This window comes from Mchenga conophoros, linkage group LG14 (genome assembly GCF_057382185.1).
Source record: "Mchenga conophoros isolate Kocher_MC1m ecotype Shallow Benthic linkage group LG14, M_conophoros_male_GT1.1, whole genome shotgun sequence".
In the NCBI taxonomy this organism is placed as follows: domain Eukaryota; kingdom Metazoa; phylum Chordata; class Actinopteri; order Cichliformes; family Cichlidae; genus Mchenga; species Mchenga conophoros.
Window position 1 is genome coordinate 41,328,545 of NC_140539.1, and position 25,013 is coordinate 41,353,557.

Consider the following 25,013-nt stretch of genomic DNA (forward strand, 5'->3'; position numbering starts at 1 on the left):
ATGTTTTTGACATATATAACAAAGAAACAGTTTTTCCCACACACAGATTTTAAGATTTAGGTATAAATGGCTAGAACTGGAACTTTTTATATCCACTTTTCACAGCTGGCTTGCCTGTATTGTTGCAGTGCTCTAAATCACTCAACTGCTTCCCATGTTACACATTTGGGCTGCAGTTAGAGCTTGTTCCACTCATGAGATCTGAAAGGAGCTGCAGGCTCCTCTTACCAGAATCTGCAGATATCTCACACACACAAACACACACCGACACAGACACACACAGACACACACATACCAACACCAAGAACAGTCCAACATGCTAACCATGTTAGTGTTTAACACAGTGTTTGCCTCACTAGGCAGGGCTTTTGTTTTATCTAAGACGTGTGTGGACAGTACAGAGACTGTTGGTGGTTTAATCACTTTGGGGCTGACTGAATCCATGTGTAAGCAGGATCGTGTTGCACACAGTTGGGCTGTAGATGAGGTAGAAAATAATAGCTTTTAACAAATAATTTTAGTTAAAACAAGTAACAGAACTAACAAGAGAAGAAAAACATCCAGAATCACTGAAACATGTTTCAGATGATATTTTATTTACTTTCACATTCAAACATTATAAGTGATTACTACAGTATTAAACTTAAACACAACTGGGTTTTCCACACAATAAACACAAAGTTTTTCTTTTTTTCACATTAAAATATAAGAATTTATTTTTTTTTACTCTGAAATAGAAATAAAAATTCATCTTGAATATTTTCCAGTCATGCTTTCTTGATATTTCTCTCAGTCGTAGTAAAATAATGTAACATTTGGGATGAAAATACATAGTAACAATCCAAAACTGGATGATAATATAGCAAATATTTCCACTGCCACAGAGAACTTTCCAGGGAGAACTGACATAAGCTGGAATGAAAGAAATCCACACAGCCCAGAAAATTAGCATGCTGAAGGTGATGAGCTTTGCTTCGTTGCTTAGTTTTCGTCCAAGAAATGCCAGGAGAAGACAGGCAAAGGCGAGCAGGCCAATGTAACCAAGGAGCAGGTAGAATCCAGGAGGCCATGGCTCTTTACACTCCACCACAATCTAATATAATCTAACAATTAGTATGTATACAGAGAAATGGTTCATTTTATATGATTTATTTGTTTTCTGCTCTGATGTCTACACTAATCACTGAAGTCCCCTTCTATAGGTATTTGAAGACATCTTACTGTATAACTTAGTGATATTAACGTCCAAGAATAGAAATTGCAACAATTAGTGTTTTAGTACTTCCTACTCACTCTTCCAGTTGAAGCTTGGTAGTTTGGATTCCTGAATGGGAACGGAGGTGCGGCTAGCACCCAGCCAGCACAGAGACAAATCTGGAGCAGCATAAAATAATAGTTACAGAAAGTGGCTACAAAAACTGACATTATAATTTGCTGACAGTTTGATATCTTTCCCACCTGAGGAGCTGTGGTACAGATGATCAGAATCCTCTGCTGAGCTGTACCAAACAGCATCCGACCCCTGGAACCAGGTACATTAGTCCGGAAAGCCAGGAGAACCACAATGGTCTTAAAAAGGACGCAGACAAACACAGGGCAAAGCTGATCCCAAATGCTGCCTGGCGGAGCCTACATGTCCACCAAGACGGCTGACCAATGACACCAGAGAACACAGGAAACAGAGCTTGAGTGACAGGAGAAGCAAGAAACTTATTTCTGAATTGTTGGCCTTGACGATGGGTGTAAAGCGGAAACTGTGAAACACAATGGTGATGATGGATGTCAAGATGAATCCCAGCAGGGTGAGTGCAACCAGGATAATACCCATGGCATCATAGAAAGAGAGGAACTCTTCTTCCCTGGAACACATTTCACCTTGTCTTTGTCTGACAAGTAGTATTCAGGACATTTTATGCAATCAGTGGAACCTTTGGGAGCAGAGAACACAAGACAACAAGACATATGTGGATTAAAATTCAGGAACTAATCAATATTTTTTCAATACTTTTTAACAGTGCAACATTTTCATTCTTTAATATGATATGGGCTACCAGTCTGGTTGCTGATCTCTCCATCTGCACAGGGCAAACAATCAAAGCAGCATTTGGCTCTCCTCGGCGTGTGGCCTGCCTGCTGCCAGGGGGACATGGAGCACTACACTGAGATACAGGAACCTGAACAAGGAACAGAAAAAAGATATAATAATGTGAATCAATAGGTTGTAATATTTTCTTACTGAGTATTTGACATAGTTGATCAAATAATTTGCAACAGCTTAAAAATGTTTAATTTTAAGGTGGCATAAGAAATACATTTACAATAATTATAACCTACCTGCCTCTCTTCCTTTTGTCCATACAATAGTGTTCTTCATTATCTGCAACTGTTGGCCATGGGGAGCTGAACCATCATAGCTTCCAACTTCTATAAATCTAGCTTAAAATATTTCAGAATAAAACCAAACCAAAGTTTTGGGTTATAAAGTAAATACCCATAACTTCTTGTTCATGGTTGTTGTAACAGACAGATCTTTCAAAGGACATAAAAGACTTTGTCCACAGAAACCTATTCTAACAAAGTGTCACAGATTTAAAATTGTCCATGAATTCACAGTGCATTAGTTACACCCTTTTGAACACCCTCTACAGTGACAATAACAAATACATTTTAAAGATTAGAGTAAAAATCAATCATATATCTATATATGTATCTATATATGATTTTGATATGATATGATTGATTTTTATTGAAAAATGGCAAAATAGCTTGTGATAATGAAACACCCTGTGAAGTTGAGGCACACAACGATGTGTCCCAGCTGGTAAAGTTTCCAGGCTGCCTTTCCTCATAGTAGCCATCCCTCAAGACTTTCTCCATTTGAAGAAATGCATTATCAGGGATTGTAACATCTAGTCCTTTTATTGAATTAAAAGATACAATGAGTGAAAGTGAAATGACAGTCTTTCCATGTTTGTAAACATTATATTCGTTGCTGAAGCCTAAAGTGACCTCCCCAAAACTGTTTTTTGGTTTAGTTTCCTTCTTAACCATTGAGCTGTTGGTTCTGTCACAAGTTAACCAACATAAACTATCATTGAACTATTAGCAGCAACCAATCTAGTTATGGACATTAAATTCTGTACCCGGAATGATTACACTACCTGCGCTATAAAAACTGTAATTTAAAACACCTATTTATTCACTCCAGCTTAATGGACAGTTAAATCTACGACAATTTTTAGAGTAGGTGTTCATAGTTCAAATTAGGATTAATACATACAGTATTTTCACATGTAATGTTCACTTAAAAGTTATACTAAACCTCATTTTGTCTTTGCTGTCCTTCTGCCAGTTAATGATGTCATAGAGAGGGACTGGCTCTCCATTGGAGTCGAAATATACTTTCTCATTGAACTGGTTGGTGAAATTGACCATCTTCAGATGTTGAAGAAACTACATCAGAAGAGAATTATAAAAATAAAATATTAAACGAAACAAACAAAAAATATATTTTTTAAAAATTACAAAATCGAAAGAAAAAAAAATCACATGAATTATGATTTGGATATTTTGTGATTGTTTCAATTACCTGACCATTCGAAAATGATCTGTGTTTCTCACACAACCCCTTATTATGTCCCACAGAGTCACAGTTTTAGAAAGTGTGCAGAGCATGGGCAACAGCGTACACAGCTTTATACACATTATAGGATATTCTGACCGGAGATACATCGCTATAAACTGCTGTCAGTCTGTCTCAGATCCTCTGAACCTGTGCATACAGGTTTTGCCAAAGAACCTGCATAATTTCTATCAGCTGACATATTAAACAATCTTTTTGGTCCAACGGTAAGCCCAACCATATAGCTAGAATTGTTTTGAGAGCTTAGTTTGTAATTCAAAGTATCCATATAATTCAATCTTTCCAGAGTATTCACTTCATATTCTTTGGCTCTGTCTCTTTCAAACTCCAGCTTACACCCAAACTGCTCTTCCCAGAACATATTGATGAATTCCATTCCTGGTTTTGGGAGAGGGTCGGACATTCAAAAGAAACTCTTTCAAGCCAGGAATGCTGACTCCAGGGAAGGAGAAGCCCAGTGTTCCCTCCAGGAGAAAGTGGAAGTCAGGTGAGGCCAGCCGGCTCGAGGTCACCAGGCTTCACTTGCTATCCACTGTATCCCTGTTACATTCCTTTGAGCTAGCTGGAAAGGCAAACATAAACAACTGTGAAGACTATTCACGTATATACTTAAAAATACCCAAAATAGGATTTGTTACATTATTAATTAAGATGTTATTATTTACAAAATACATCAATCAAGATACTAACTTCTGAGAACAGATGCAATACATCTACTTCTGCAGTAATGACCACGACAACCCGAGCAGTTGAGCTCTCCAGCTTATCTGCCATTTCTAGTATTTCACCGTTGTGGGTGATGCTGGGATAGAGAGATGGAAATGCCACACATCCACCTTGCCTTCTAAACTGATTAGAGAATGCTTGGATGCCATAAAGGCTGTAGTCATCCTGAAATGTATATACAGAAAGCATTTATAAACCATGTTGCTGTCTAAAAGTGTCCCATTGTAGCATTTAAAAATGTTTTGGACTCACCGTAGCTCCTATTGTGCCCACCCAGAACCAGCCGAAGTAAGTGACAAGATTTACGAGACCTCTAACTTGAAAGAGATCACTTGGCACAGTTCTCAAGAATGATGGGTACAAATGCTTATCACTAAGACAGGTACAAGTGGCAAAATAACTCACCTAGAAGGAGAGCAAGTTCTTTCTATATTATTGAGACACAAACCAAACACATAACATTATTAAACAAAGTTGTACAGATAATTACCAGTGGTATATTGAAAGGTCCAAGTGTTTGAGCTACAGCTCTTGTAGGGGACGAGGATGCAAGACCAATCACAGCAGGCACAGGAGAATAATACAGACATGTGGAAGATTGTCTTGCCTTTATCTCTTCTGTTGCATTTACTTTTATGTCATTTTCAGTGTTTCCAAGATTGTGCTGAATTGCTGTCTTAACTTCAGCACTTCTCTCTTTCAGTATGGTTAGTATTTTTGACTTGCTGTTATTGCCACAGTCTTTGATTGCTTAGTTTCAATACCACTGTTTTCAATTTCTGCTGTTTTTTCTCCCTCACTGCTAACAGCTTTTGAGTGAGTGAGCAAAGAATACAGAGCCTGCAGGCTGTTATGGATGTAGTTGCAGCTGTCCATAATCCTGTAGCCTAGTTTAAACACCCGGTAACAGACTTGAATTATGGTTAATTTCCTCCACTGCAAACACCATTGTCATCATCCATCGAAAGGGTCTTTCATGAAAGCTGCAGACATTTTTTTTTTTAAAAAGTATTTAAATTTCTAGGCGCAGCCAAGTGGCGGAGGGCTTTCGCTTTGGTGGCCTCAGAATCTCATCTCTGATTTTTGCAGATGATGTGGTTCTGTTGGCTTCATCGGGTGAAGGCCTCCAGCTCGCACTGGAACGGTTCGCAGCCGAGTGTGAAGCAGCAGGAATGAGGATCAGCACCTCCAAATCTGAGGCCATGGTTCTCAGCCGGAAAAGGGTGGAGTGCCCACTCCGGGTCGGGGATGAGTTCCTGCCACAAGTGGAGGAGTTCAAGTATCTCGGGGTCTTGTTCGCGAGTGATGGGAGAAGGAGCCGGAGATCGACAGACGGATTGGGGCTGCAGCTGCAGTAATGCGGACGCTGCACCGGTCCGTCGTGGTGAAGAGGGAGCTGAGTGTAAAAGCGAAGCTCTCAATTTACCGGTCGATCTACGTCCCTATCCCTCACCTATGGCCACGAGCTGTGGGTAGTGACCGAAAGAACGAGATCGCGGATACAGCGGCAGAAATGAGCTTCCTCCGAAGGGTGGCTGGCCTCTCCCTTAGAGATAGGATGAGAAGTTCGGCCATCTGGGAGGGGCTCAGAGTAGAGCCGCTGCTGCTCCACATCGAAAGGAGCCAGCTGAGGTGGTTCGGTATCTGACAAGGATGCCCCTGGGCGCCTCCTGGGTGAGGTGTTCCAGGCATGTCCCACCGGGAGGAGGCCCCGGGGCAGACCCAGGACACGCTGGAGAGATTATATCTCTCGGCTGGCCTGGGAACGCCTTGGTATTCCCCCGGATAAGCTGGAGGAGGTGGCTGGGGAGAGGGAGGTCTGGGCCTCTTTGCTTAGGCTGCTGCCCCCGCGACCCGGCCCCGGACAAAGCGGATGAAGATGGATGGAAGTATTTAAATTTTTAGTATAAAGAAATTAAATTAATTAAAAAAAATTATGATAAAAAATTATGTAATATAAATATAATTTACATTTGTTCATCAGTCACAGTGCCACAATTCCATGTAAACATAGCATAGCAGCATAGCAACTGATATAGTTTTTATAAAATACTGATATTTCATTCATTCATATCTAAGGGAGAAAAAAACCAAAATGAAGATCCAGCATAGATTATAATACCCTTACACTCACCCGCTGCAAGGTGGAATTTGGGGTTCACTGTTATAGCTTTGCTGTGGTTTTGGCACAACATAATGCAGAGGGAAAAATCCTCCAATCACAATATCACCGTCAGAGTGCAGGGCTAAGGGCTCACTGCCTGCCAGTTTTACACAATCGGGTAAACTAGATTTAGAACTTCTCACATCCCCAATCTTTAAACTATGCTGTGTCTCTCTCATAACCTCTTCTTTTCTAATCGAGTGTCCCTCCACTCTTAGTGGTTTTCCTTCATCTACAGTGTGAGAAACGTCAGAGAACACAATGTAAACAGGATTACAAAACAGATAAAGCATTAAAAGACATTTACCAGCAAGGGCTGAATACATAATTGACCGTAACCCCATAAAAAACTGTATGCTGAAAACAATGGCCCTCCAACAGCGTCTGTGACAAGCCAATGAAGTGAGTTAAAAGCTCAGATGTTTGAGTCACTGCATTGTTCCAGATGAGTCATTATGACATTACCCAATCAGAGATAGGTTGACATGATTCTCATGAACCTTAAGTTACAAAACTCAAACACTGTCTTCCTAGAGGTGACAAGAATAAAAGACAAAGTCACAAATATTTTATTTTAAAGCTATGGGAAGTTAATAACAAAATATTTATTCTATTCATGGCTTCTGAGTATATATTTACTTCATTTAACTGTAACAAAAATAGTAAATTAATATGTAACTGCATATTCACACAGTAATGAACAATTCTGCTCACACATGTGCAGTAAATGTTAATATATTGATTATGTCATATTTTTCAGAAAGCCAAAGACACAGAGCAAGTCCCAAAAGTCTGGATTATTTTTTGCTTATTTTATTGTTGTGTGGGCGAGACATAGAGCAGAGTTCCATAAGTCAGCTTGACACTGGCTACAAGTGCTGTGTGATTTAAATGAGACCCAAATGTTGCATCGCATAGCTGACTAACTTATACGACAAGTTGTATCTGTAGCTGAATTGATCTATACTGTCAGTGAAAACTAAACTCCTGATATGAGGCACATTTGCTGCAATTATTTTTCTTTTGTGTGGCATGTGTTAAGTAGTCAGCATTAGCTTTTATTTGTTGGATGGATGGCTTGCTTCCTGTATTACTTGCTCTTAATAGTAACCATTAATGCTGTTCATTAATGCATTAAAAAGACAAACATAACAAAAATGAAGGGGGGGAAATCACAATTGACTGACATAGACAAAAATAAAAGTTAGAGCATTAAAAAAATTTACTTTAGAAAATAGGTTGCTATTTAATCAAGTTTAAAGAAATGCTTGGCTCATGTTAGAAGTGAATTTTTATCTTTAATACAGGTGTACATCATTATTTATATATTTCACAAATACCTCATAATTTTAAAACACACATTTTTACACATTCTACTATAGAAATAGGTGTTGTAGAATAAAGCTACGGAAGATAAGGCCACACCCACCCAATACCAAATGGAAATTTGGTTCACTGTGTAAAGAGCAGGGGGTTCTGCTCTTATTACTGAAAGATGACCTGAGGGATGGACCCCGGCATGTTTATTACACGTTTTGCTGTGATACTGGATTGTTGGTGGGCTCTTTTAAAACTATCTGTGCTCCCCAAATGTCTCTCTCCAGAACCCAGAAAGATCACCAACCTCCTACAACCTCAAAGTTTTCAACTTCAGTTATAGAGTCAGCACCAGCTATTGCAGAGTCTGAACAGACTCCATTTCCCCAGTGTCAGTCTGAGCTTTCCCAGTTGGAGAGGAGGACACCTACCTCTGTTATCAATTTCCAGAAAAGTTTTATGCCAGTCTCCTGGTAAGATCACCACTTTGCTTTGCCTCCTGGTGATCCTCCGAAACACCGCTGTCAGTCTCTCCAGTCAGTTATTCAGTGTTGAGTGTTTCTTGACTAATTCAAATACATTATTATATAATAATATTTTAGCTTTGTATTGACTAAGCTGTAGGTAAATTATGTTATAATAACTGGAGTACAGTGTACAAGTAGATAAAGTGCATAAATATGTATTATAACAAGAAGCTTATTTTATATTTTGAAGACATATAGCTGTTCCGCAGTGAATGTCTAGAAAAGAATATTAGTGGTATAGACTTAATAACTGGGTTAATTTATTTAAAAATTCGTCTGTGCTGACCGAAAAGAAAAGACACATCATGAGGAAAATCCATCCATCCATTCATCCATTCACGTCCACTTATCCTTTTCAGGGTCGCTGGGGGTGCTGGAACCTATCCCAGCTGTCATAAGGAAAACGTCCAAGGTTATTTAATGTATAACATTTCTTATAATTCTTTATTTGTATATAGGAAAAAACACATTGTGAAAATCTTGAGAGGTGTGTCAACAGACATCATATCTAGTCTTTTATTTTAGAGAAGTAAATGGTTTCTGTGTTTGAAAGACTTCAGTAAATTTTAAAATAGTTAAAGAAAAATGTTTGTGCAGTATCAATACCAGTTGTGAGTTCATATAACAATAACTAAATTAGAAAATTGGCCTGGTTTCAAATGTTTTTTTTTTTTTTTTAAAAAAGGTTCTCTATGGTGGCTTAACCCCCCTTTTCATTATGTCTAACATTTAAACAATGCTCCCTGAAGGACAGAGTAAATGCTGAAATCAAGGTTGGAAAGTAAAAGCTTTTAACAATAGTGTAATGCTAATATGACATTTAATTTTTTTTCACATTAAAATATGATAACTGTATAAATTGTTTACTCTCACAAACACTGAGAATATAAATGTTCATCTTTGATATTTCCCAGTCATGCCTTTCTTAATATTCCTTTCAGGGTGCAGTAAAATAATGTAACATTTGGGACAAATATACATAGTAACAATCCAAAACTGGATGCTAAGATAGCAAATATTTCCACTGCCACAGAAAATTTCCCAGGAGAGCTGACATAAGCTGGAATAAAAGAAATCCACACAGCCCAGAAAATCAGCATGCTGAAGGAGATGAACTTTGCTTCGTTGAATGTGTCCGGTAGCTTCGTCCAAAGAATGCCAGGAGAAGACAGACAAAGGCCAGTAGGCCAATGTAACCGAGGAGCAGATAGAACCCAGGAGGCCATGGCTCTTTACACTCCACCACAATCTAAAGATGTTAAACAAGTATAAAAACAGGATATTTTTATGAATATTTTTTATTTGTCTCTTACCACATATATAAATATAGATACAGATATGGATAATTCCGTCTTTTTGGATGGTTCATGGCAATATCAACTAAATCAAGAAAATAAATTACAAGACTAAGGATTTCAAACAAGAATGAATACACTGAGATTTTAAATCATTATGTTTGGTTCCTCTATGTTACTGTGTGTTACTGGCTTTGTGATGGTTGATGGCAATATGAAAACATAAAATTACAGAATTCAGATTTTCAGTTCTTCATACTCACTTTTCCAGGTTAAAGCTTGGTAGTTTGGGTTCCTGAATGGAAAGGGAGGTGCTCCCAACACCCAGCCAGAACAGAGACAAATCTGAGGGGAGGATAGGATGATAGAAGAATACCAGAAACACACAAACTGATCTTTAAATGACAGTGACTGTTCGTCCTACCTGAGGAGCTGTCGCACAGATGATCAGATCCTCTGCTGGGATGTACCAAACAGCTTCCGACCCCTGGAACCAGGTACATTAGTCCGGAAAGCCAGGAGGACCACAATGGTCTTAACAAGGAGGGACAACACAGGACAAAGCTGATCCCAAATGCTGCCTGGCGGAGCCTACATGTCCACCAAGACGGCTGACCAATGAACACCAGAGAACACAGGAAACAGAGCTTGAGTGACAGGAGAAGCAAGAAACTTATTTCTGAGTTATTGGCCTTGACAATGGGTGTATAGCGGAAACTGTGAAAGACAATGGTGATGATGGTAGTCAGTAAGAATCCCCAACAGGGTGAGTGCAACCAGGATGATTCCCATGGTGTCACTGAAAGACAGGAATTCTTCTTCCCCTGCAACACATTTCACTTTTCTTTGTCTGACCAGAAGTACTCAGGACATTTTGTGCACTCACTGGAACCTTGGGAACAAATAAAACTGTTACTGTAATGACCTTCTTGATTGCACTACATAATGCTAAAGGAGGATATTGTTTGTTTGTGTGTTTGAACTTATATAGGCTACCAGTCTGGTTGCTGATCTCTCCATCTGCACAGGGCAAACAATCAAAGCAGCATTTGGGCTCTCCTTGGCGCGTGGCCTGCCTGCTGCCAGGGGGACATGGAGCACTACACTGAGATACAGGAACCTGAACAAGGAACACAGAAAGGTTTAATAACGGGCATCGATATGCAGTTTCTAACAAACTGACATGGTGTATCAAAGACTTTTCCCCATTTAAGTAGAAAAAAAAAACAAATGAAGAAATGAGTATTGTTTTTGTTTTTTTTGTTTTGTTTTGTCTGTTTTGTCCTTAAGAGTTGACATAATGAAATATCTTGATGTATGCTCAATCATCCAGGTATGTAAATTCCAAAAAATTGACATGGATGTAACGTTTTCAGTGGGAGAAAAGTTTTGTCACTCAGTCTCAGCTGACTGCAGGGTTCCTTACCTTGTAAACAGTACCTTTGCACAATGACTGAAACTAGCCACTGAATGAACAACGGGCTGTGAGGTCAGTTTCTTGATCATCAATATGTGGTTGTTCACAATTGATCAACAACCACTGATCAAATAATTGTCTATCATTTATCATTGATCAATGGCCATGAATACTATTCGCAGAGTTGGGGAATGGCTGCAATCACAGCATTGTAAAATGGTGAAAGATGTAAGGAAACCTGCAGTCAGGTGGGACTGAAGAAGTCAGTTGGATGAGTGATGAAACATTTCTCCCACTAAAAACACTATGTCCAGATTAACAGAACCAACTTTTTGGCATGATTGGAAATCCTAGATTGGATTGGAAACTTCATTATTTCACATAGTGGAATTATGAGATTGTTGTCCAGAGTAAAAGAAAAATAATTTAAAGGCACAAAAATAAATATTTTGAGGTTAACTCTGACGTACCTGAGATTGCTTTTTTGTCCAAACAATAGTGTTTTTCACTATCTTCAACTGCTGTCCTTGTGGAACTGAACCATCATAGCTTCCAACTTTGATAAAGCTATGATAAAAAACGGTAAATTATTTCAAAATGCATTCTAACCAAATAATACATGCAATAGAACTGCATCATGAAATAGAAATATTGCATATTTTTGGTGATTACGTTCACTGTTCAATTATATGCGGAAGTATTACATTCCACCTGATTTTATCCTTGCTGCTCTCCTGCCAGTTAACAATGTCATAAAGCGGGACTGGCTCTCCATTCGAGTCAAAGTATATTTTCTCATCAAACTGGTTAGTGAAATTCACCATTTTCAGATCTTGAAGAAACTACAAGAAAAGATCATTAGAAAATATTTTAAAAACCTACAAAAACACATGAGATCACATTAACACTGCTTCCCTGAGTGAATGTGTTAAATGCAGAGAGGAATTTCCCTACGGGGATCAATAAAGTATAAAGTATACATTATCCTCATGGTATATTTTGTTATAATTTCACTTACCTGACCATTTGCAAATGAGTTGTGCATCTCACATAATCCCTCATTTAGTCCTGTTGAGTCACACTTCAAAAATTTGTGAAGAGCATGAGCAATGGTGTACACAGCTTTATACACATTATAGGAAATTCTAACCTGAGATACATCACTATAACTGCTGTCAGTGTATCGCAAATCCTCTGAACCTGTGCACACGGGTTTTTCCTCCACTCTCCCATTAAATAAACAATCATCTCCGTTCCTGTTGTAGTGAAAACTATACATATCAGTGAAGTTATCAACAATATTTGCTTCATAGTCTTTGGGTCTTTGGCTTTCAAATTCTAGCTTGCAACCAAAATGTTCTTCCCAGAACATATTGAAAAATTCCATTCCTGGTTTGGGAGAGGGTCGGACATTCAAAAGAAACTCTTGAAAGCCTGGGATGTTGACTCCGGGGAAAGAGAACCCCAGTGTTCCCACTAGGAGAGGGTGGAATTCAGGTGAGGCTAGCCGGCTAGAGGTAACCCAAGCTTCACTTGCTATCCACTGTATCCCAGTCACATTCCTCCTAGCAAGCTGGATAATATTATGTAATCATGAAAACAGACACAATTTATGTTGCAGTTTCTGTCTTATAATAGTTTTATAAAATCAAAAATGTGAAAAAAATGTGAGTATAAAGTTTTATTTTAAATCACATAATAAATCAACAAACATACTTACTTCTAAAAGCAGATCTAGCAGTTCCACTTCTGTAGCAAACACCACCACAACCCGAGCAGTTGAACTCTGCAGCTTGTCTGCTATTTCTTTTATCTCAGCCACTGTGGGTGATGTTGGGATAGTGCGGTGATATGCCACACACCCACCTTCTTTTCTAAATTGAATAGAGAATGCTTGTATGCCATAAAGGCTGTAGTCATCCTGAAAAAATAAATAAATAAATAAATACACACACACACACACACACACACACACACATATATATATATATATATATATATATATATATATATATATATATATATATATATATATGAAAGATTTATAAGTCATGTCATAGCACTTAAAAAAGATTTTGATCTCACCGTTGTGCCTAGTGTGCCCACCCAGAACCAACCAAAGTAAGTGACAAGATTTACAAGACCTCTAACTTGAAAGACATCACTTGGCACAGTTCTCAAGAATGATGGATACAAGCGCTTGTCAGTAAGACAGGTACAAGTGGCAAAATAACTCACCTAGATGGAAAGTGAGTTCATTTTTATCATTGAGAGAAAACACAAATCAAGTATATAACATTAAAAAACAAAGCTGTGTGGTGTATTACCAGTGGTATGTTAAAAGGTCCAAGTGTTTGAGCTATAGCTCTTGTGGGGGAAGAGGATGCAAGACCAATCACAGCAGGCACAGGAGAATAATACAGACATGTGGATGACTGGTTTGCTTTTGTCTCTTCTGTTGCATTTACTTTTATGTCATTTACAGTTTTTTTAAGACTATTCAGCATTGTGGTATTAGCTTTAATACAGCCCTTTTTTTGTGTTAGCATTCTTTCCTTTTGTGTTGTTTCACCAGTCTTTAATGCTTCCATTTCAATACCACTGTCAGTTTCTGCTGTGTTTTCTACCACACTGCTGATAGCTTTAGAGTGACCGAGTAAGGACAGAAGAGCCTGCAGGCTGTTATGGATGTGGTTACAGCTGTCCATAATCCAGTAGCCTAGTTTAACACCTGGTAACAGACTTGAATTACAGTTAATTTCCTCCACTGCAAATATCATAGCCATCATCCAACGAAAGCCCCGTTGATAAAAGCTTCAAAAAAATGAATGAATTAATTAAAAGTGGAAAAAGTATTTATTTTATCATACAGAAATCAACCTCATAGGAACATGGAAATAGTATCAAAATCAGCAGATATTAACAGTACCTTTGCACTCACCGGCTGCAAGGTGTAGTTTGGGGTTTGCTGTTGTAGCTGTACTGTGGATTAGATGCAACATGCAGTGGAAAAAAACCCCCAATGACAACATCGCCATCAGAGTGCAAGGCTAAGAGCTCGCTGCCTCCCAGCTTTACACACTGAGGTAAATTAGAACTAACGTTTCTCACTTCTCTGATCCTTAAACCAGGCTGTGTCACAGCATCTCCCTCCACACTCAGTAGTTTTCTTTCACCTACAGTCTGAGGAACATCAGCGCAAACAATACAAAGACAAGTAAAGATACAAAAAAGCAGCCAAACACAATTATCAAAAAGGGTGCAATGCATAATCCACTGTAACCCCATAAAAACTATGTGTGCTGAGAAAAATACTCCTCCAACAGAGTCTGTGACAGGCTCATGAGGTGCATTAAAAACTGCCATGTTTTTTGACATTACATCATTTCGTGTGAGTCATCACAAGATGACCCAATCACAGCAAACTGCATGCAACACAGTTCACCTGAACCTTGAGTTATTAAACTGAAACACTGTCATCCTAGGGGTAACAAAAATAAAATATGTCATACATATTAAAACAAAAACACAGGAAATTAATAAGAATGATTCCGTTTGTTCTATCCATTTCTCTGAGTTTTACAATCATCATGGTAAGATGAAGCAATTTAGAGCAATTAAAGAATAGTTTATTGGTAGTGGTAAAATGATTAAAAGAAGAAATATACATGTTTGTTGTTAAGTATTTATGCTTAAGTAGTCGGGGAGTCGGATAAGCTAGAAGCAACACAGTTTTTTGACCGTGTGTTGCCATTTTAATCTTTTCTGGAACAAAAGTACCTGGTCTTGTATGGGCAGAAATCTGTGCCATCAGAAACTGAATTTGAATAAGTTAAATTTGAATTTGAATTGCTCAGACTGAATCTGAATTGTAACTTGAATAAATGCTTTTGAAAACTGAATTTGAATTAGTCTAATTTGAAATTCAATTTATGGTTTGAAAGTGATCATTACTAAATTGAAATTGAATTTTATATTTTGAAAATGAATTAATTTGCTTTGAAACTGCATTTTATCCTTTAAAAATTCAGCTCTCGAATAATTTCAGTTTCACTTCTCACCATTCAGTTTCAGTTCTACAATTCAATTTCAGTTCCAAAATTCAGTTTTTTTGGAACTTACATCCGGTTCCGGTTCAAGCGCAGATTAATAGAACTACGTTTTACTAGCGGGAATCTACAGTGTCTTGAGCTGAATTAAGACTTCAGAAGTCATTAGTCATGTCGAATGACCAGCAGATAAACTCTCAGGTTGGTAATAAATGTATTACATGTATAAGAACAAGCGTCATGTTAACAAATGATAGCCGTACAGTAACTTTTATGCTTATTCTAATTTTTGCCTCATAACTTTTGCACTGTCCACTTCCTGCTGTGACAAAACAAATTTCCCACGTGTGGGACTAATAAAGGTTATCTTATCTTATCTTATTGTAGCTGTTAGCTAAAAACGCTAATTTAGCGTAGTTTGCCCTGGATTCAGCTTTGACAAACAAATATGATCGACTGTTTCTAGCAGAATTCCAAAGTTGTCATCTTCTACCCTCTCAGAGTACCCCCTCTGTATGCTTGCAGATAAACTGGGTGTTTTGCATGTTTCCCTACTGTAGGGAAACATGCAAAACGGTGTCCAAACCTTTGTGTTTTAGCTTTATTTATGTCTTACACAGCATCCCAACTCTTTAGCTAACTTAATAACTTTAGCTAAAGTGTAATTCATTAGTGCAGCATTACTGGATCACCTCTGTTTGAAGTGTATAACTGAAACAGTAAACTTTGTAAATAAGCAAACAACACTTCTCATTCTCTAAACGTTTGGCCACAGCTATAGGTTACACTGTCAGCGCTTGTTCACTCTTGACAATAATTACATTTCTAAATTCTCTTTGTGCATTTACAGGTAAACAATATCTAATATTTTATCTAAATGACTGCTTTGTCTTTGAAAAGGGGTGAAGAGCCTGAGGCCGGTGACAGTCCAGTTCTACTCTAAGAACATCCTTACAGTGGCTCACAGGACAAGGCCACATTACTGTCCTGCCAGAAGAGAACAGAAACTTCAGAGTCTTCATGCAGCTCAACCACAGCTGTCATATTCCATATGACAGGGGTCTCAAACTCCAGTCCTCAAGGGCCAGTGTCATGCAACTTTTCCATGCCCTCGAGGACTGGAGTTTGAGACCCCTGCCGTATGGTGTTCATGCTGTTTTCTACCACACAGTTACAGCATGTCTGACTGCCTGTTCAGCATATGCAAAAATATATGATGAGTTTAAGCATGTGATGACTAAGGCCTTCCATTATGGTGTTTGTCATCACATGTCACAGACATCTGGATGATCATTTGGAATAAACAAGAAACTAAAAACTTGTTACTTCATCTTTTATCTTTATTATTATTATTATTGTTGTTGTTCTTATTTTACATTTTTCATTGTTAGGCATTAGGTTTATTTGTTGTAGTCCTTTCCAACTTCTTTCCCTCTTCCATGTTACTGTGGCAGCTTGTCAGCATCTATTTGGGTTTGGAAGTGGAACAGAAAGTAAGGAAATCCAAAGTGCCATTAAAACCAGAAGAGGTTCTTATATTTAAGAAGAAGGGATTAATTCAAAAGAAATGGCTTCAATGCCATATTTTATTTAGGAACCCTAGAGAGCACTTTGCAAAATAACACATTCTTATAATTTCACCCTCAGATGAGCCAAGCTACAACTGTCAGGGAAGGTGATGTAGGTACAGAGCATATGACAGTGGTTAAGTTAATGTCTCTTGTCTAGATGAAGGCACAAGAGGGATCAATGGCAAGGCGTAGAGATTCAGTATCTTCAGTCTTCAGTGGACACTCCATTTCTGGCACAAAACACCTGTAAAAGATGGTCGATTTAGGAGGTGACCCGACAACTTCAGCCTGTCAAACATAGTAATGGAGCAGTATGCTTTTAAAAAAAAAAAATCTAATTAAGCATGCACTCAGTACTCTAAGAATTATTATGGTAGTTAAACAGTGATAGTTGTATATCATATTATATCACTTCAAACAGAGGTGATCCAGTAATGCTGCACTAATGAATTATACTAACTATTCACTTTAGCTAATGTTATTAAGTTAGCTAAAGAGTTGGGATGCTGTGTAAGACATAAATAAAGCTAAAACACAAAGGTTTGGACACCGTTTTGCATGTTTCCCTACTGTAGGGGTCTCTGCAAGCATACAGAGGGGGTACTCTGAGAGGGTAGAAGATGACAACTTTGGAATTCTACTAGAAACAGTCGATCATATTTGTTTGTCAAAGCTGAATCCAGGGCAAACTACGCTAAATTAGCGTTTTTAGCTAACAGCTACAATAAGCATAAAAGTTACTGTACGGCTATCATTTGTTAACATGACGCTTGTTCTTATACATGTAATACATTTATTACCAACCTGAGTGAAAGAAATCTCCGTCCCGGGTTTCTCCATGGATCGGGTTTCCTCCAAGGCGTGAGCACCGATAAGCAGAGTTCTGTATAAAATTAATTATTCAAAGTAAGCTCAGGTATGCCGTTCAGCAGGTTAGTTACAGCGCCGGGAGTAGCTTGGGAGAACAAAATGACACAGAAACTGCTTCAGGTTGCTCTTCCAAAATCAACTCAAAGGTTTATTCAGTATACAACAGTTTATATAGAGGAAAAAAAAGGTTCGTGTGTCAGCAGATTCTCAGTTCAAACCGGTACAGACCAAATAAGGAAACGTCTTCCTGCCTTCTGAGCAAAGAAGTATCCTTTGTGTAGTTTATCAGTTCAGCTACAATTTATGATCATTCCAGCAAAATACACTCCTAGACATAGAATACAGAGTTCTTTCATTAGTGAATTCTGAAACAAACCACCTGGCCTTTAACAAGCTCTTTTCTAGGAGATAAAGAAGGGAGGATGGGAGTAAGGAAGTGGTCTCATCTCTGTGGTATTTTCGACCTTGGGGTACCAGCCTGTGAGTCTTACACATCAATTCTTGGGTCACAGAGAAAGAGAAAAACAACTAGTAAATGGGCCTTATTGAGTAACAGTTTTCCTGTATAATATCACTATAAAACAATATCCTGTAAATGCTACCATGGTATCAAAATATCACAACACTGAGAGTTTATCCGCTGGTCATTCGACATGACGAATGACTTCTGAAGTCTTAATTCTGCTCAAGACGCTATAGATTCCCGTCAGTAACACTTTCGGTCCGCTAGTAAAACGTAGTTCTATTAATCTGTGCTTGAACCGGAACCGGATGTAAGTTCCAAAAAACTGAATTTTGGAACTGAAATTGAATTGTAGAACTGAAACTGAATGGTGAGAAGTGAAACTGAAATTATTCGAGAGCTGAATTTTTAAAGGATAAAATGCCGTTTCAAAGCAAATGAATTCATTTTTCAAAATATAAAATTGAATTTCAATTTAGTAATGATCATTTTCAAACCATAAATTGAATTTCAAATTAGACTAATTCAAATTCAGTTTTCAAAAGCATTTATTCAAGTTACAATTCAGATTCAGTCTGAGCAATTCAAATTCAAATTTAACTTATTCAAATTCAGTTTCTGATGGCACAGATTTCTGCCCATAGTCTTGCTCGCGTTTCAAATACCTGTTTCTGGACTGACTCCTAAAGGTGGTACAGAAGAGTGAAACAGAGCCAGAGTGCCGCAATTACAATGATCATAGTGTATGAACGTGTATGTATGTATAAAATACCTTCCATAACGGGTGGGCCATCTGATCCAAACTTTGCATAAACGTGGTTACACATAAAGCATTTGTTAACATCTATAAGTTAAAAAAATATATAAATCTCAATTCATCTGATTTTCATATATATAATGTTCATTTCATCATCATCATCCGCAAACGTGACCTTATGTTCTCTGTTTGTTTTATTCACATCTCAACTACAATGCACATTGTTCATTTGTAACTTAATTTGCATCTGTGAAGTCACCCACTTTGTTAGAGTCAACCTTAAATATGGAATGAAGACTTTGAAAAAGCACTGCAGCACTGGCAAAAACTGCCTGTAGGCTGAGGTTTTGCTAGTCAATATAATGGTAGCAGTCATGGTAGCAGTCATAGTAAAGTTAAATAAAAATTTAGAAACTACATATTCACACAACAATAAACAATGCTGCCCACACATGTACGTTTATTCTATTTTCTTGGCAGCAGTGGAGTGAATCTGCGGAATCTTCGGCCAGTAACACAGGTTCCTTGGGTGGCTGTCACCAGCCTGATGGACCCCTGCTTGGATTGCCCTGGTTAACACAAATAAAACTTTCATACTGAAGGATTTTTTCACTTATCATAATCTGGATTTCCTCTGTGTGACAGAAACCTGACTAGGTGACGTTGAGTTTAGCTATTTCTCAGAACTGTTACCGCCAGACCATTCATATTTTAACTCACAGAGGACTACGGGCCAAGGTGGAGGAGTGGTCGCAGTTTATAAAAATACTTTTCTCTCTCGTCAGCTCTCACCTTTCACTTTCTCCAGTTTTCAACTGAATATGTTTTAGCTTGAAGTCATCCTGAATCCTCCCCTAGTTATGCTGCAATAGACGTAGGCTGCCGGGGGATTCCCATGATGCATTGAATTTTTCCTTTCCAGTCACCTTTCTCACTCACTATGTATTAATAGAGCTCTCTGCATTGAATCATATCTGTTATTAACCTCTGTCTCTCTTCCACAGCATGTCTTTTATCCTGTATTCCTTCTCTCACCCCAACCGGTCGCAGCAGATGGCCGCCCCTCCCTGAGCCTGGTTCTGCCGGAGGTTTCTTCCTGTTAAAAGGGAGTTTTCGTTCCCACTGTCGCTAAAGTGCTTGCTCATAGGGGGTCATATGATTGTTGGGTTTTTCTCTGTATCTATGAAGCGCCTTGGGGCGACTTTTGTTGTGATTTGGTGCTACATAAATAAAATAAAATTGAATTGAATTGAATCGTGTCACTTCTTTAACCTATCCTTTTTGTTTACGGTTCAAAGGAGGACTCAAGCGCAGGACTCCGGGCTCGGATGCACACAAGAAAGGTTTATTTACAATTCACCAGGTGTATATACAAGAAGGTGTGGGAGGAGTGCTATGTACAGCTGAGTGGGGGAAAAGGGGTTCCAGGGAAGTCCAGGGGAACAGCACACGTTCTTCAGATAATCCATACACACGATCACATGCTCTCACTCCAACACTCGCCACTTGGGAATCACATGGGGAGAAATCCAGGGAACTCTGCAGACAGGGAGACGTGATTAAATACGATGCACCAAAAACACACTTAGCTGAACTTGCTGTAGCTTGGCTTTCACTAGCGCGTGGTCGACAACGATCCAGCGACGAACAGCAGTCACTTCAAGGCTTAAATACTGATCATCTTGATGAGACCCAGGTGTCTCATTTCCCGAAGGCGTGGGCCGAGGGCGTGGGCCGAGGGCGTGAACCCACAGTGAGTTCCGCCCCGGCGAGAGAGAAGGGGGGAGAGAGAGTGTTAGAGAGAGAGAAACAGATAGAAAGTGCTGATCAGCGTGCAGCTGACACTTTTTAAAACACATCTTCATCTTGCATTCCAAATAAACTGACATGAGTGCACCTGTGATTGGGAGAAAAATCTCACTCTCAGCACAAGTTCTTAAATCCTTTCAGTGCTTCCTCTGTGCAGAAATACAGTAGCTGCCATTGTATTAAGCGTAAAAAAACCTCCAGCATGCTTTATTTCACATTAAATATTGGCAAGATTAGGAGTAAATTGCATATGCCAAATGTTAGTAAATATTGCCCTCCCTATATTTTAGGTCTCAAGAAAGAAACTCCCAGAAATGTGTTTGTGAGATGGTCAGTTGCAAAAATCTCAGAGTTCCTACCGCTTTCAATGTGCTCTCTTTTTCAGTAGCCAGAGTAGTTTCTTTTCTTTTTTTTCTTTTACACCAAAACTCAGTTTGTATTGGTGCAAAACATCAGTGAATCTGTCTCTTAGTTTCCAACTTTACAATCCCTGAGGCCCTCAGAACCAGATCTGGTCTGGTCCATTGCTGACTCTATGGCTATTTCATTGCGGTGATGTTTTCTATACAGTGCGGTGTTCATATATATAATTGATATAGTTTTAGTCTTCCTGTCTCTGTTTTTAATTATTTCTCTTTTCATCATTTCCTGTTTGATTGTGATATTTGGTTTCACGTATCTTGGTTGTTGCTGTCTTTGTCTTCTCTCCTCTTTTTATGATAGTACTCAGCTCTAATTGTATATTTATATTTGCGTTATCCTTGACCCATCACTGATATTCAATAACAGCAGTGCACTGTCATTTTATTTTATGATAACCTATTTCATGTTATTTTTCATAATTTCTAGACATGTCCTTTTTTATACTTGTACTCATACTGTAAATATTTCTTTTAAAAAAGGCCTAAAAGGAAAATACTATTCAGAAACACAAAAAAGACATCTCTCATATGGTATTTTATTTAGCTTCAAATTCAAATGTGAGTACTTTATTAATTACTCTGAAAAACACTGAAAATACAAAATGCTCATCTTGGATATTTCCCAGTCATGCCTTTCTTAATATTCCTTTCAGGGTGCAGTAAAATAATGTAACATTTGGGGACAAATATACATAGTAACAATCCAAAACTGGATGCTAATATAGCAAATATTTCCACTGCCACAGAAAATTTCCCAGGAGAGCTGACATAAGCTGGAATAAAAGAAATCCACACAGCCCAGAAAATCAGCATGCTGAAGGAGATGAACTTTGCTTCGTTGAATGTGTCCGGTAGCTTTCGTCCAAAGAATGCCAGGAGAAGACAGACAAAGGCCAGTAGGCCAATGTAACCGAGGACCAGATAGAATCCAGGAGGCCATGGCTCTTTACACTCCACAACAATCTAATGATGTTAAAAAGTATGAATACAGAGAGATTTTGTATGAATATTTTTCATTCCTCTCTTTATACATATATCCCTACATATAGATATACACAGTGGCTTGCAAAAATATTCAGCCCCTTGAACTTTTCCACACTTTGTCACATTACAGGTACAAACATGAATGAATTTTATTGGAATTCTACATGAAATACCAGTACAAAGTGGTGTACACGTGAGAAGTGGAAGGAAAATCATACATGATTCCAAACATTTTTTTACAAATAAATAACTGCAAAGTCGGGTGTGCATGATTATTCAGCCCCCTTTGGTCTGAGTGCAGTCAGTTGCCCATAGACATTGCCTGATGAGTGCTAATGACTAAATAGAGTGCACCTGTGTGTAATCTAATGTCAGTACAAATACAGCTGCTCTTTGACGGCCTCAGAGGTTGTCTAAGAGAATATTGGGAGCAACAACACCATAAAGTCCAAAGAACACACAAGACAGGTCAGGGATAGAGTTACTGAGAAATTTAAAGCAGGCTTAGGCTACAAATAGATTTCCCAAGCCTTGAACATCCCACGGAGCACTGGTCAAGCGATCACTCAGAAATGGAAGGAGTATGGCACAACTGTAAACCTACCAAGACAAGGCCGTCCACCTAAACTCACAGGCCGAACAAGGAGAGCGCTGATCCGAAATGCAGCCAAGAGGCCCATGGTGATTCTGGACGAGCTGCAGAGATCTACAGCTCAGGTGGGGGAATCTGTCCACAGGACAGCTATTAGTCGTGCACTGCACAAAGTTGGCCTTTATGGAAGAATGGCAAGAAGAAAGCCATCGTTAACAGAAAACCATAAGAAGTCCCATTTGCAGTTTGCCAAAAGCCATGTGGGGGACACAGCAAACATGTGGAAGAAGGTGCTCTGGTCAGATGAAACCAAAATGGAACTTTTTGGCCAAAATGCAAAACACTATATGTGGCGGAAAACCAACACTGCACATCACTCTGAACACACCATCCCCACTGTCAAATATGGTGGTGGCAGCATCATGCTCTGGCGATGCTTCTCTTCAGCAGGGACAGGGAAGCTGGTCAGAGTTGATGGGAAGATGGATGGAGCCAAATACAGGGCAATCTTGGAAGAAAACCTCTTGGAGTCTGCAAAAGACTTGAGACTGGGGTGAAGGTTCACCTTCCAGCGGGACAACGACCCTAAACATAAATCCAGGGCAACAATGGAATGGTTTAAAACAAAACATATCCATGTGTTAGAATGGCCCAGTCAAAGTCCAGATCTAAATCCAATCGAGAATCTGTGGCAAGATCTGAAAACTGCTGTTCACAAACGCGGTCCATCTAATCTGACTGAGCTGGAGCTGTTTTGCAAAGAAGAATGGGCAAGGATTTCAGTCTCTAGATGTGCAAAGCTGGTAGAGACATACCCTAAAAGACTGGCAGCTGTAATTGCAGCAAAAGGTGGTTCTACAAAGTATTGACTCAGGGGGCTGAATAATTACGCACACCCCACTTTGCAGTTATTTATTTGTAAATAATGTTTGGAATCATGTATGATTTTCGTTCCACTTCTCACGTGTACACCACTTTGTATTGGTCTTTCACGTGGAATTCCAATAAAATTGATTCATGTTTGTGGCTGTAATGTGACAAAATGTGGAAAAGTTCAAGGAGGCCGAATACATTTGCAAGACATTTTCATCTTTTCTGATGGTTTATGGCAACTAAATCAAGAAAAGAAATTACAGAAGTCATATTTTCAGTATTTAATACTCACTTTTCCAGTTAAAGCTTGGTAGTTTGGGTTCCTGAATGGAAAGGGAGGTGCTCCCAACACCCAGCCAGAACAGAGACAAATCTGAGGGGAGGATAGGATAATAGAAGAATACCAGAAACACACAAACTGATCTTTAAATGACAGTGACTGTTCGTCCTACCTGAGGAGCTGTCGCACAGATGATCAGAATCCTCTGCTGGGATGTACCAAACAGCTTCCGACCCCTGGAACCAGGTACATTAGTCCGGAAAGCCAGGAGGACCACAATGGTCTTAACAAGGAGGCAGGACAAACACAGGACAAAGCTGATCCCAAATGCTGCCTGGCGGAGCCTACATGTCCACCAAGATGGCTGACCAATGAACACCAGAGAACACAGGAAACAGAGCTTGAGTGACAGGAGAAGCAAGAAACTTATTTCTGAATTGTTGGCCTTGACGATGGGTGTAAAGCGGAAACTGTGAAACACAATGGTGATGATGGTGGTCAGTAAGAATCCCAACAGGGTGAGTGCAACCAGGATGATTCCCATGGTGTCATAGAAAGAGAGGAATTCTTCTTCCCCTGCAACACATTTCACTTTTTCTTTGTCTGACCAGAAGTACTCAGGACATTTTGTGCACTCAGTGGAACCTTTGGGAACACAAAACGTAACTATATGTGTGTAAACATTATGGAAGTTTTCCTTGCATATCAACATATCTTGATGGTTCTCCAAGTGTCCATCTTTAAATTCAATGACCTTCTTCATTGCACTACATAATAATTTATTTATTTATCTTCTTTAAAAAAATAATAATAAATAACATATATGGGCTACCAGTCTGGTTGCTGATCTCTCCATCTGCACAGGGCAAACAATCAAAGCAGCATTTGGGCTCTCCTTGGCGTGTGGCCTGCCTGCTGCCAGGGGGACATGGAGCACTACACTGAGATACAGGAACCTGAACAAGGAACAGAGAAAAGTAAAATAGCCATCAATATGTTGTTTCTGCTATTTAAGATAGTGTATCAAGTTAATTTGAACAGTTTCATAACAAATACGTGGAGGATAACTATGACCTACCTGTAACTGTCCTTTTGTCCATACAATGGTGTTCTTTTTTATTTGCAACTGCTCTCTCTGTGGTGCTGAACCATCATATGTTCCAACTTTGATAAATCTAGCACAAAGTAGCATAAAATATTTCAAAAGGCCAAAGAATTTATGTATTGTAGCATTTTATCAAAAATTGCAGTTAT

The 25,013-nt window shown here is 38.8% G+C and overlaps 1 protein-coding gene and 2 pseudogenes across 1 annotated transcript in view; all 3 read right to left on the minus strand.

The window, feature by feature from the left end:
* Window positions 1–789: 789 nt before the first annotated feature.
* LOC146560503 (extracellular calcium-sensing receptor-like) lies at window positions 790–8,054 on the minus strand (annotated as a pseudogene).
* A 1,217-nt stretch (window positions 8,055–9,271) lies between these two features.
* Window positions 9,272–14,091, minus strand: LOC146560504 (extracellular calcium-sensing receptor-like; annotated as a pseudogene).
* Window positions 14,092–21,636: 7,545 nt separating this feature from the next.
* Window positions 21,637–25,013, minus strand: part of LOC146560505 (extracellular calcium-sensing receptor-like) — a 4,752-nt gene continuing 1,375 nt past the window's right edge. Inside the window, exons 3-7 of the mRNA XM_085244417.1 lie at window positions 24,838–24,934; window positions 24,592–24,715; window positions 23,932–24,404; window positions 23,772–23,852; window positions 21,637–21,993 (exon numbers count right to left, since the gene is read on the minus strand). Of these exons, the coding sequence (XP_085100543.1) occupies window positions 21,637–21,993; window positions 23,772–23,852; window positions 23,932–24,404; window positions 24,592–24,715; window positions 24,838–24,934 (1,132 nt within the window). The remainder of the gene's footprint in view (window positions 21,994–23,771; window positions 23,853–23,931; window positions 24,405–24,591; window positions 24,716–24,837; window positions 24,935–25,013) is intronic.